At 38.4% G+C, this 13,182-nt stretch overlaps 1 protein-coding gene across 1 annotated transcript in view; it reads right to left on the bottom strand.

Annotated features, from left to right (window-relative positions):
* The window catches only part of DNAH5 (dynein axonemal heavy chain 5), a 117,478-nt gene extending 108,786 nt beyond the window's left edge, over positions 1–8,692 (bottom strand). The window contains exons 1-3 of the mRNA XM_085052130.1: positions 8,353–8,692; positions 3,866–4,000; positions 1,988–2,072 (exon numbers count right to left, since the gene is read on the bottom strand). Coding sequence (XP_084908256.1) covers positions 1,988–2,072; positions 3,866–4,000; positions 8,353–8,409 — 277 coding nt within the window. The 5' untranslated portion in view covers positions 8,410–8,692. The remainder of the gene's footprint in view (positions 1–1,987; positions 2,073–3,865; positions 4,001–8,352) is intronic.
* Between the last annotated feature and the right edge of the window lie 4,490 nt (positions 8,693–13,182).

Raw genomic sequence — 13,182 nt, 5'->3', positions numbered from 1 at the left:
CAGCAAAAGACCTAACCCTGGAAATGTTATTAATTTGATTTCTTGGCTGCTAATAAACTTGCACTATCTTTGTACTGCAGTAATTACAGAGGCAAGACCAGCTATAGTCATCCAAGTTCTCAGAGCATTCACACAATTTGTGGAGGTGAAGTAGGTAGTACAACTTGCAGTCCCTTTAGAAAAGATGTACTGTTACTGAAAAGGGTGCTAGAAGTTTTCAAAATGCACACTAGTAGTGATACCCAAAACACTACAAGAAATCAAACTTTAATTTAAAAGTCCCTTAGGACTCTGAAGTACATCTTCCTGAACTTGCAGATAGAGTCTCCTGCTCTGCAGGGACACAAAATGTCTTGTGGACTCCCTTCACAGGATCATATTCTCCCCTAACAGAAGTGTTTGTTGATCCACATCAGGGTCAGAAAACCAGCTTGTATATGCAGTGGCTGTAGTAAGTGCCCTTGCCAAGAAGGTGCATGTAATGGCACAAAAATTCCCTTAGATGTACCAATTAGTAGCCATCTCCACAACTGAGATTTTTGCTTTGACAAACTGTGAACCACATCTTTAACAACCAGTACAGATAATTCTTTTACAAACTCTGTCCACCTACAAAAGGAAACTGGACTGCAGAAGTTTTACACTTTCATAGTATTACAAGTAAATACACTTACAGCTGTGGACAAAGTCAGTCTCCAAACCACCCACTTAATCCCCACTGTCTTCTCCATCACTACCATTTTCTAACTTTTTTTTTCCTCCTGTGTATGTGATGTTTTAGGGACTTTTACTTATTCACCCAATGCACACGTTGCTGTGAATTAGTTTGGGTTTTGGTTGTGTTTTTCTTCGTACTGCTTTCCACATGGCTTACATTTAGTACCACACCTCAAAAAGGCTACTACAATCATACCATACTGTAGGGTGATTTGATTGGTTTGGGAGTGGGCAAGGGCAACTCCCATTAGATTCCTAGGCTTTGACCCTTGCCTCACACTCTCTTTGTCACATTTTCACCACTTTGTCTTAGGCATGTTAAAACCTGCACATCAGATTTCTAAATTAGTGGCTGGGGTTTGTATTTTCATTTAACTGTACTTCTATGTGCATTGAAACTTTTTTTATTAAAGTTGCTTAGATCATATTAAACATTCTTTTCATCCCTTTTAGATACATACACATATACTGAAAATACAGGAAATATAAATATGTATTTGTACCTCCATCTAGGTACATGGTTACCTATGTACAAACATTTATACAGATATACATAGCTAAGTTTACAGGACTGTGGTGTACATCCAGGGTAACCAGCGCAGGGTGAACTCCCACCAACCAGTCACAGGCCCTGAGAGGTCACAGAGCACCTGGCTAATCCCAACAGCAGCAGCAGTGGAGGCCCTGGGAGAGAAGCCACGGGAAAAGGGAGGATGTCCTTGTCACAGGGGTCCTGATCTACCTCCAGGGGGAGAAGGAGGCTACCCCCACAAGTGTGGAACACGGGGGCACTGGTAAAGGGATAGGCGCAGGAGAGACTTCTGGGGTAACACCCCTTCTACCCATAATGTTGGCTTCATGAAGGCATTTGCCATATAACAGGACCACCTAGATGGATGGTCATGTGCTCAGAAATGTGGATGGCTTCTAGGGCCAGCTGATAGTGTGATTCGAGAGGAGGGGGAAGAGCACCTGTCACTGCTCACCTTGTGTGAAAGTCATCTTTTAATTATCAAAAAACAGTTCTCAGTCCCACAGACAAGAGCTGCTGAGCTCACAAGAAGTACCTTGATGCTTCATACCAGCAGTATGCAGAAGCACTCTACTAAGCTTCAGTAATTTCATCAATCCTCATTTCATGAGCAGTGATCAATGACCAAACCAGACTTGCTTTAAGTCCCAGTTTATAAGAACTTGACTCTTCGCTTTTTGCTTGCACATTTGCTCAGCACAACTATAACATATTGCCCAAGAACATAAGCTGCTTTACCTGTATCCATTACCTCCACATCTTGATAGTAGAACACCAGATGACGCAGACCTCCGGGGGCCAGGAACCTGTCAATGCGCTCTATCTGTTTGAAATCATGTTGAGATCATAACACATCACTGATTTGATTCATAACATAGCAAGAGAGGAAGCCTTTAATTATTTATTCATAAGCATCAGGACAATTTCACAGTTCTCCACCAATTCAAGGCTGCCATCAAGCATCACTGAAGCACGTGTTGGAGTGCAGTCCCCAAATCTCATGTATAGGCCATACAGGCTGAGGAAGAAACTGAATTGCTTTATGCCAGTATGCTGATCCATGTCTCAGCACTTGAAAGCCTGGCCTCATCCATTATTTTTCTAGATCTGAGTCACTCTTTCATGTAGTGCCTAACTACATAGCTATCTTTAGCAGAAAAGGCTCCTTCAAGTTCATCTTCAGAAACATTAGCTGGTACCATTTATGCTTCCCAGTGCAGAAAAAAAAGGCTAAAAGATCACCAGAAGCAGGAAGAAAGCCACAATTATCCCTCTTCCATTAATAGTAAGCCTCAGTTACACCAAGATAACAGACTGCTATTCCAGAAACTCTTGGCTGAGCCCTCCAAGATGAGGTCAAAACAACTATTACACTTTTCTCTTTCCAAGTATAGCAACAGCCAATATTTTCCTCATCTGACAGCTATTCTCAGGCAGTATAGTTTGCCAGGAAACCCATTGAGATAGTATGCACAAAGGCTGAAACAAATCTTGTTTTTTAATGTGCATGATAGTGTTCCACAGAGCTTATCTGCTATCACATGAAGTCACAGAAATGCTGGAAGTGACATCTGGGAGATCTTGAGGCCAGCCTCCTGTATCACCAACAGCTCAAATCATCTAGACCTTTTCCTAGCTGACTCTCAAAAACCCCAAGGACAGAAATTCCACAACTGACTTGAAGTAACCTATTCCCACGCCGCATTACCCTCCTGGTGAAGAAGGCTCTCTTGGCCATTTTGCAAGATGTGGCTTTGTCTTTGTAGTTATCTGCAATCACTGAGAATAGCTCAGCTCTGTCATCTTTGTAACTACTCTTCAAGGAACTACAGGCTACTATTTGACTGCCACTCAATCTCCTCTTCTCCCTCATCTCACACTTCATATGCTCTGTGTCCTCTTTCTTGCACTGGACTTCCTTCAATTTCTCAACACTATTAGCACTGAAATGGGAATTGAAGGCACACAGAAAGAGAATACAAGAGAAAACAAACAAAACCCCCAAACACAACCATGTTTGCTTTAGTGTCAGGAAGTGAAATAAAAGATCTACTTCTGTCTAGCTGGGGTTTTTTTAATTGATATTTTTTTCAATATCTCAATATATGAATTGGTAGCTGTTTAGCCCCTCCATCAGCCCTCAAGCAGTCAGTCAGACCACATAATTCTATTTCGTGAAATAGTTTCTACCTATTTTAATTTGCTAAGCTAGATCACAATGTAGTCTCACAAACACCGATGGCAGCCTTACAGAAACAACAACATGCAACCTACTGTGAACAGGACTCTTGAACCTGTATGTGCTGTTTATTCAAGGACTGGAAGATTTCACACTGGGGCTCCACTATGAAATACAGACACACATTTTACCATATTATCTATAACCACTGGAAAGGAGAAATTCTAATCAATTTAAAAATCAAGACTGTTGCAATAAGTCCTGGAATTAAGGACACTTCTGTTCAACTTAATTTAAAAATGCTGAAAAATATTTTTTCCAGGAGAAGACTTGAGTAATCTGAGACATGGAGTCTAATAACTGTGTCACCAAGTATTTATTAGTAATATTCGTTCCAAAGTATACTATAAGCTTCACTTTCAAATTCATCAGATTACCTGGTTACCATCAAGAATAGCATCTTCTACTTCTGCTTTGTCCAGATTCACACAAGAGGCAACAGTATCCAGTAAGTAATCATGCCTGCCATCCAGACGAGCACGTTTAGCCTCCCTCTCTTCCTTGAGCTTTTGCTATTATAAAACACAAAGTGGACAATGAAAAATTCACGATCTAATTTGAAGACAAAAACAAAGAAAGCTTTAAAATTTATTTTAAAAATATAAGGCTATTCCATTCTTCCACACTTGTGATTTATGTTTTTATGGCACTCAAATGAAAATTTTAAAAGCAGCCTTTGTTATAATTTTACAGTTTGTTTCTGGTGTTCTATTTTCAGATTTATCACAACCTTTCTATCATAAATAATGTTGTACAGAAGGCTAATTTGTTGAAAGGCTTTGTAGGGGAAAAAAAATGTATTTTACTCATACAGCTCCATTATTCTGCAAGTTATCTTCAACACCCCAAGTCCTACCTCTCAGTTTTTCAGTCTAGTCACGTATGACAACCAAGTCAAGACAGGATTCTGACTGATCTTTGTTATTCATGGAAGATATTGTAAGCATTCCCTAATAAAGACAGATGCTGCTAGAGGAAGCCAGGGTTTTATACATTATCTCTTTAATATAATGAGAAGCAAAACAAACCACAAGCCTTAAGGTACACAAGTGTTTACAAATGTGCTTAACTATAGCTATTATACCATTCTTCAGCAGTAAGCCTACTCTTCTAATTAAATTGAATTCCCATATGTAACACACCTCATTACATTATAGACAAAATAGCCTTCTGGAATAGTTACTGGTATTACTGTGCTTGTGGATTACAGCATTCAATATCATTTCGTTTTCAAAAGAAATTTAGAATTATGTTTCATTGGTGGTAAATTCAATCCTTATTTCCCTGGTGATTAGGAGAAAAATAGTAACTTTATAAAGTATGCATAAGTGATTTATCCACAAGCTTCTGCAGAGCCAAAACGACCTGCACAATATACTTTATACCCTTATGTAAATATCTTTCCTATTTTCTGACAGAATTTTGAAATATTTGCTAAACTTGTAATTACTACCATGCCTTCATAAATGCTGAAAGCATCAGAAATATTTTTCCATATAGAAGACAAACATACAAATCCTATTCTTTACACAGATATGTCTGAAAAACACAGTAGCAGATAATTTGTACATGTACTTTATGCTACTTTACCTCTCTCATACCCTAACATGGTCTCCAGTACCCTGAAAGTGAGGTGTCCTCACAAGATTGACCTTTCCTACATGTTTTTAAATATGAGTAGAATTTTTCCTCCTACTTAGACATGCAAAAAGCCACCATGTTGCCTGAATAGCTTCATTCACACTAGATGAAAACACTAGAATCCTCAAAACTATCGTTCCAGTAACTTGAACACAACTGATAGGGCCTCTTATTTTATACAGGAAGAAGCCTTTTGTTTTACCTAAACTACAGGGAGACTACTTTTGTACTCTGCTTGTGTCTCCAACACAGAGCTCCAGATATTTTGCTATACAAGACTACATCTTACAGTGGTGGTTAGTCAACAACTCCACCTATACAGATGCTCTTCACATGTTCATAGACTCCATTTCTTCTACAAGTTGCTGCTTGTCCAGACTGAAATCATGAGCACCTTCTTCTGAAACTTAGTAATCATTTCCCAGTGTTTGTTTCTGGTTTTTAATTTTTTTTTAATTGCTGTGTCTCAAACCCTATAACAAATATACAAGCATTGGACAATATTTGATGTCTAAGTCCAGTAACAAGAGTATTCATTAAGATATCACAAAACTTTAAAAGTGTAATTAACTTAAATTACTTAATGAACTGTACCTAGAGAAACGGAAGCTATTAACTACACAGTAAAGCTATGGTTTTATGAAGATTAAGACACTGACTTGTATTTATCACATGTCACTGCTGGAAGGCATTTGCATGGATATGTTGGATATCTCTATAACTAATGCAAATTCCACACTTTTTTTTCCTGATAGTTGCTGCAATGCAATGCAAGAAAATTCAATGCAATTCAAACTGTCATGCTTCTATAATTTGATGAGTTATAATTTCTACAGACTTCCTTCCCAATTGTAGTGTTGCTCAATCACAAACTCACACATTAGTTGTTGTGGTCATTAGAAGAAACTTCTGCCTCACTTTTAGGATTAAGTTGTACGCAGAAAAGTAGAGGAAACCTAACTTCAGCGCTTTCAGTAGAAAGTCACTGATTTACATGTTTAAAAACACTAAGAATCTACGCTGGAAACTGTCTTTCAGTCTAGCTTCTGAGCTTCCATTCCCATACTAATAGAAGAATAAATTTTTAAGATATTCTTTACTTAGGACTAGGAATCTCAGAGAACTATTTACAAGAAAATGTTGAGCTTTCTACCTCTCATTCTTCCCTTTCCCCTCTAGCTACCCTCACAACCCACTTCAAACCAACATCGTGGCCATGGCCTAGGAGTTTTTGTGAATTTTATATCCTGCAGAAATCAGTACAGAAGTACATAGGCCTAAACAGCAACTCTACAAAAAAACTTCCCAAGAATAGGCAGCTCTATGTAATTCAAAATTTCATAGAACACTGAAAGAGTAAGGTTTGAAGATGGAAGGATGCTGAAACACACATGCTATCATTTATGTAGGTAAGAGAGATATTGCTGCTGCATGCAGTAACACTTGCATGAGAACCTGAAAAATATCAGTAGCAATTCTGATCAAGGTCATACATAAAAGCCTCTTCCTAATGCCCCATGATGTGGGAGGATTCAGAAGAAGTAGTATTTACTGGACATAAACACTGTCTCGCTCAAATATCTGGAAGGATTGTCCAAGTTTTTTATGGTAGAGCTTCACCTCAGCATTTCATGTACAGAACAGAGGTAACACAGCCAAGTTTAGTTTGGGAGTTTCTTTTACCACTCTTGGTTATGAAGGTAAGAAAAGTCATATGACAATATGACAGTTCCACATATGACATATGACAGTTCCACAACAGACGAAGGTCCAAAGCTAAACCAATTAACTGAAAAGTCCTTTTTTGATTGTTAGTCCAGTTATAACAAGTAGCTTGTTTTATGTTACAAAAAACCTTAAAATTCCTAGTACCTAAATACTAACAAATTTGGCACAGGCAACTAATTTCAGTAGACATCTTCTCCTAAAGAAGAAAAGGAAGAGATTTCTAAACCTATCTTCACATATACCTAAACCCATAATCATCTCACCATCAATCTGAAGAAACAAAGGGAGATTAAATTAAAATTTAAAAGAAGTTTCCTAGCTGTTACAAAATATATATATTTAAGCAGCAGGTACTAAAAAAGCACAAGTCAGAGATTCCAGGGGTTCTTTGAAACAACAGGTTTTGAACAGGGTTTGAAACAACAGGCTCAGAAACCAGCTATTGACTATTGCCAGCTTCTCTATTACCAACTGTAGCTGCTGATGCAGATACCCTGAATAGCCTTAGCAAGAAAGTTATTTAGTATGCAAGTCATAATTACACAAGAGAAAACTTGTTCTGAACACTCTTTACCCAACAAATGACGCATTTTGTAGTCAGAATACTGTGCATCACTGAATTTAGACATGCTCAAATCAGTCATATGGATGAGCAAGACTTTCCTGCAAAATTCAATAGTGAAAGAGTCAAAACATCAGAATGTTCTATTGTTAATTTACTGTTTTATCCAAAATTTATATAATCAACATGGAAATTCCTTTGTCTCTCCTTTAACTTGCTAAGATATTTTATATTGCATTAACCTTGCTCATGAATTTCCCTGCAAAAGTAAACTGCAAACGATTTTACATGTTTTCATGCACCCTGACTTTTCAAGAGAAACACACATTTTTATTCCCTCTTTCCAAAACAATATAAACTCTAAAGAATTGGGGCTGTCCCCTTAGCTAACTCTTAAATCTCAAAATTCAAATGTGTTCAAATTCAAAATTCAAATGCAAATGTGTTATCAAATTCCATTAATTCAGGAACAGTTTGCTTAAACAATCAGATTTAAAATGAGTCTAAGTATCTTAATGACTTTTATATTTTATTGTTGCTTCTCAATGCTAAGTATTGTCTTCAAAATTCTATTCCTACCTTAGAAATATGGGAAAAGTGAAGTTACACTTCTATTTTCCTTGCTGGCAGAGTCCACCCCTGTTTTGTTGCCAGATCCAACATCAAAGTCTTCAATATACTAACATAGCATTTGTGAAATTATGCCATTACCAGACCATTGCAACAATCTGGGCAAGATAGAAGCACCACTAGTCAAACACATAAACACCTCCCAGTACAAATTTGTCTTTCAAAACAAAATGTGCAACTAACATCATCCATTTACACTTATTTTGAAACACAGGTTTTTCTATGCCCTCCCCCCAATACACACCTTCATTCAAATGATATAGTTATTAGTCTAAATCTAGCTCAAAATTGAGTTTTTCTTACCTGTATCACTCTGACAATGCTCCGTTTCCAAAGTTGCTTTCTTCCAGCTCTGAACATTGTACTATTCAATATAGCATCAAGTAGTGTTTTTCAGGAACAAGCCCTAAACCATGGAGAAAACTTCTACCTCCATAATTTTGCACTCTCCCCCCAGACTTTTGTTTACACTTGTTTCATTCCTTTTTAGTAGGAACACCAAAACAACTCTGGAAAATAGAGTAAGGACCTAAAAAAACCAGCACCTATTAACCTTATCTCTGTATTTAAAATTCAGTTCTAGTGAGCATACAAATTGCTTGAAAATTACATTGCACTACCACAGAAACCAGAGGTCTCTAGGCACCAGAATTTACTGCCTGTAGATTAGGCCTCGAAAGTTACTGCTACCAACCACAGTGTTGTTAAGGTGATACTGTTTACATGCAAACATGGCTGGATACAATTCATCATACTCAAGGGCAACATAACTATTTGCAGAAGTCAATTTTATAACTGCTTCTCTGATTTGTGTTTAGTCTTCTGAAGCAATCCTCGTGTCAACAGACAGCTTTGTTTCCTTGTCACAGGTGACTGTTTGAATATATAGTAACTACAGTCAAGCAACTTTCAAATATCTTTTACCTACAGACTTGTAAATTACTGAGTTTTCTATTCATATTTTTTATACAAGTCCATTCAGTCATGCTTATTTTTCAGTTGTACAATGGTTGCTTAGTATAGCAATTTTTCTTCAGCAAGAAATGTTAGGGTTTTTTCTTCTTAAAAGAGCCTTAATTTTTTCCACTTCAGTGACAGAATATAATCCAATGTCCTCTTGAAAATGCCAAGAAAAACAATCTAATTATCCAGTATTAGGAACAAGAAAACAGACATTTTTACAGCTATTCCTGGCTTAAAACGTCCCTAAATATCTATGCTTCCACTCATATCAATGTCTAAAAGCACTTGACATCCTTATGTTGATAAAAATCACACGAGTAAAAACCATTTTCCCAGCATTATCTGCATTTTCCCCACCTACTATAGTCAAATCCAGTTGTGCATACACATTTGAAAGACTGAAAAATTGTATTTAGGTAAAAGTAAATATCCATAGCTTTCTCTGACCTTTTACAGAGTTATCATTTAAAATTAAACATGCTACTAAATATTACATATAGAGTTAATTCCTATGGATATATTCAAACCACTGAGGAATTAATTATTTACATTCTGTTGGAAAGAGTCCAGAGGAGAACCACTAAGCTGATCACAGGGCTGGAGCAGCTCTCTTGTGAAGACAGACTGAGAGGGTTGGAGCTGTTCTGTCTGGACAAGAGCAGACAATGAGGAAATGTTCCAGCTCATAAAGGAGGCCCAAAAGAAGGCTGGAAGGACTTTTCACAAGGGCATGTAGAGACAGGACAAGGGGGAATGGCCTTAAGCTGCAGGATGGCAAGGTCTTCACTATGAGGGTGGTTGAGGCACTGACACAGGTTGCCCAAAGAAGCTGTGGATGTCCCATGCCTGATCATGTTCAAGGCCAGGCTGGATGGAGCTCTGAACAATCTGGTCTAGTGGAAGGGGTCACTGCCCATGGCAGGGGGCTTGGAACTAGATGATCTCTAAGGTTCCTTCCGATCCAAACCATTCTATGATTCTATACTTCTTTGCATGGTGTATGAGGTCTTTGTATGTGACTTCCAGTGTAAAAACTCAGCCCAACAGGCTTAAATTTGCCATGCAGCAATAGAAGTTCTTCTTTTAAAAAATGAGGGGAAAAAATCCCTCTTTAAATAAATCTCTTGAAAAACCATCTAGAAATCATGGAGATTTTTCCTAAAATGCTATAAGTTACAGCAAATAACTTCCAGAATCACAGAATTACAAGAATTTTAAGAGACCCCAGAAAGTCATCAAGACTAGTCTTTTTCTCAAATCAAGTCCAATTAGAGTGGGTTGCATGGAGATGTTTGCAGTTTGAAAATGTCTTAGGATGCAGCCTCTGGGGCTATGTAACAGTGCCCAACATAAAGACTGTTCCCATCTAGCTGAAATTCCCCATGTTCCAGCTTGTGTATGTTGCCTCTTATTACTGCACACCTTAATGAAGAATTCAGCTCTGCCTCTCTACCCTCTCATTAGACAATTATAGGCTACAATAAGAACTCCCCTTTGCCTTTTCTTCCTGTAGCTAAATGAGCACAGTTGTCTCAGTACCCACCACTGCTGCTTCCCGTTTGTCTGCACAGCCATCCATCTGACCACAGAAGGCAATCAGACAGATCACAAAGCATTTGACACTGCTAAATCTATGATGGCTGCTGGCACCCAGCTTCTTGGCATTTCATGTGCCATGAAATGGCTTCCAGAACAGTTTACCCTCAACCTTAAATGGGCCTGAGGAGCAGCTGGTTGGTGTGTCATTCCCAGGATCTTCCCTTTTCTCCTCTTTGAAGACAAGAGGACACAGTCTTAAGCTGCTCCAGGGGAGGTTTATGTTGGACACTAGGAAGAATATCTTCACAGAAAGGGTGATTAGACATTGGAAGAGGCTGCCCAGGGAGGTGATGGAGTCACTGTCTCTGGAGGTGTTAAGAAAAGACTGGATACGGCACCTAGAGCCATGGTCTAGTTGACACTGTGGTGTTCAGTCACAGGTTGGACTTGATGATCTCAAAGGTCTTTTCCAGCTTAACTAATAGTGAGTCTGTGGCAGGTGTCACATTTGTCTTTTTCCAGTTATCAGCAATCTCCCCAGATCATCATGGCCTTTCAAAGACAGATGGGCCTCAAAATGACAGTGGTTTCCTCTCTCAGGACCCTCAGGTATATCTTATCTGCTCCCATGGGCTTCTGTACACCCAACTGGCTTAAGTGCTCCCTGACACTATCTTTGGCTACCATAGGTAATCATTTCTGTGCATTCTGCAAGGAGGCTCAAAGGCCTAAAAGAGCCAGAGGGCAAAGCCAGCTCACGAAAACTGATTTTAAAAGTCACTAAAAACCTCAGCCTTGCCCATGTTCTTTGCTCCTTAGCCCCCTGTTCCCCTGAGCAGTGGGCCTACAGTATCTTGTGCTAACAGTGTACTGAGAAACAACACTGCTATTTCCCTTGGCCCTCCTCACAAGTTCCAGCTGAGCTTCTTAACTCTGTGAATGCAAGCATTGTCTCTATATCCTTCCTGGGTGGCCCATCCCTGATTCTACTTCATCCCAAGCTTCTAAGGAGGCTTGCATGTTTGAGTTCACACCCTCTGTGTTCATCTATGCTGGCCTTCCACAAGGCCTCCTCTACCTTCTGCACATTGAATGGCCTCTCTGTGTGTTCCAGTGATGTTACACTTGCAGGTCAGAGAGTTTTCTTCAGCCCTGTTTGCCACGAGGGAAGTGCTTCATGGGTTCCTGCCAAGAAGATTCCCTGAAGAAGTCAAAAATCTGCTGCTCTAAAGCCTAAGGTTCTTTCAGGGTTTTAAGCTCCACAGTCTAATGATCCCTGCAGTTAAACCTTGTCTCAACTTCCTCATTTTCAACTAATTTTCTTGTTTGTAAATGGCAAGCCTAGCAGACCATCTCTGTCAGATCATTTATCATTTGCAAAAAGAAATAGTCTTCAAACTCCAGAAATCTCCATCATTTAAGTAACTTGGAATGTGACATTTACAGATTAATTAGAGACCAGCAAAATTAAAATGACTGTCAGTCATGACAAGGAATTATCTAACCCATGGAGAGAACACATATATCAATATCAAATAATCACAAACCATTACCTTACAGAGAAACTCTCATTGCAGGTGTAATATATCCTCACAACCTTTTAGGCAGACTGCATTTACAGTACTAGATAATACACTGATATTGGTTAGAGTCATTCAAAGATTGTTGATATTTATGGAATTCAACTTCCTGTGATCACCCATCTTCTTAAGTTATAAAAAGGAAAACAGAAAATAATGAAGTGGTTGAGACAGTTCTTAACTGCCATCATCAGGTCACTGCTGGTCTCAGGTCAGAAGTCAGACTTCCAGCAGAGCTAATTTAGCACAACATTAATGTAACCAACCCAGAAGGCTAAGAAGCAAACTTTGGTCAACAACTATATGCCAGACTCTTATAACCCGTACCTCTTCTTTGGATTATAAGCCACAAAAACAAATAATGCTCAGCCTTAAATATGGTATAAAGTATATCAGTTTAAAATGCTATAAAAAGACTGCTGTAGGAACTTGCTTTACATCCACTAGAGCATTAGACTGAATAGCATATAATGACTATATAAATGGGTCAAATAATCCAGGTTGATTTTTTTCAGATTTTTTTTACCAGAACAGTTCCTGCTGAGGCAGAGCTTAACAAGGACTTTATGTTCTATGCCAGTGCCAGATTTGACTTACATAAACATTGTTTATAATTTGTAAAAAAAAATTTCTTGCAGATTTTAACCAACTTAAAAATAATCTGCTCTTTCACCCTTTATATTATTGGTGATCAATTGATCAGATTGATTGTAATCTGTGATTTGAAGAATACATTTCCTCCCCAGTCGCTTCAGGAGTGCAAGATTCATGGTGAGGCCAGATTATTTTTAATAATTTAATTTATACAATAATGCGGATATATAACCCTGTATTAAAACTCAGAATGCTAAGAATAATTTTAGTCTATCATGTATCCCTGACTAGCTTTGACTCTGTTCAGCACCCTACAAAGCATTAAGTTAGATCTGGAGTAAATTTCCACTACGGCTTTATGATTTTTTTTGTTAGTGTTACATTGCACAGCTTTGGCAACGAGGGTTCTTTTACCATGAGCAACGAGGAATAGTAGATAGTAGTTAGCTACCATCTA

This window comes from Lichenostomus cassidix, chromosome 2 (genome assembly GCF_008360975.1).
Source record: "Lichenostomus cassidix isolate B80296 chromosome 2, HeHo_3.0, whole genome shotgun sequence".
Classification (NCBI taxonomy): Eukaryota; Metazoa; Chordata; class Aves; order Passeriformes; family Meliphagidae; genus Lichenostomus; species Lichenostomus cassidix.
The sequence above is the reverse complement of the archived record's forward strand: the minus strand, read 5'-3'. Positions and strand labels throughout refer to the sequence as shown.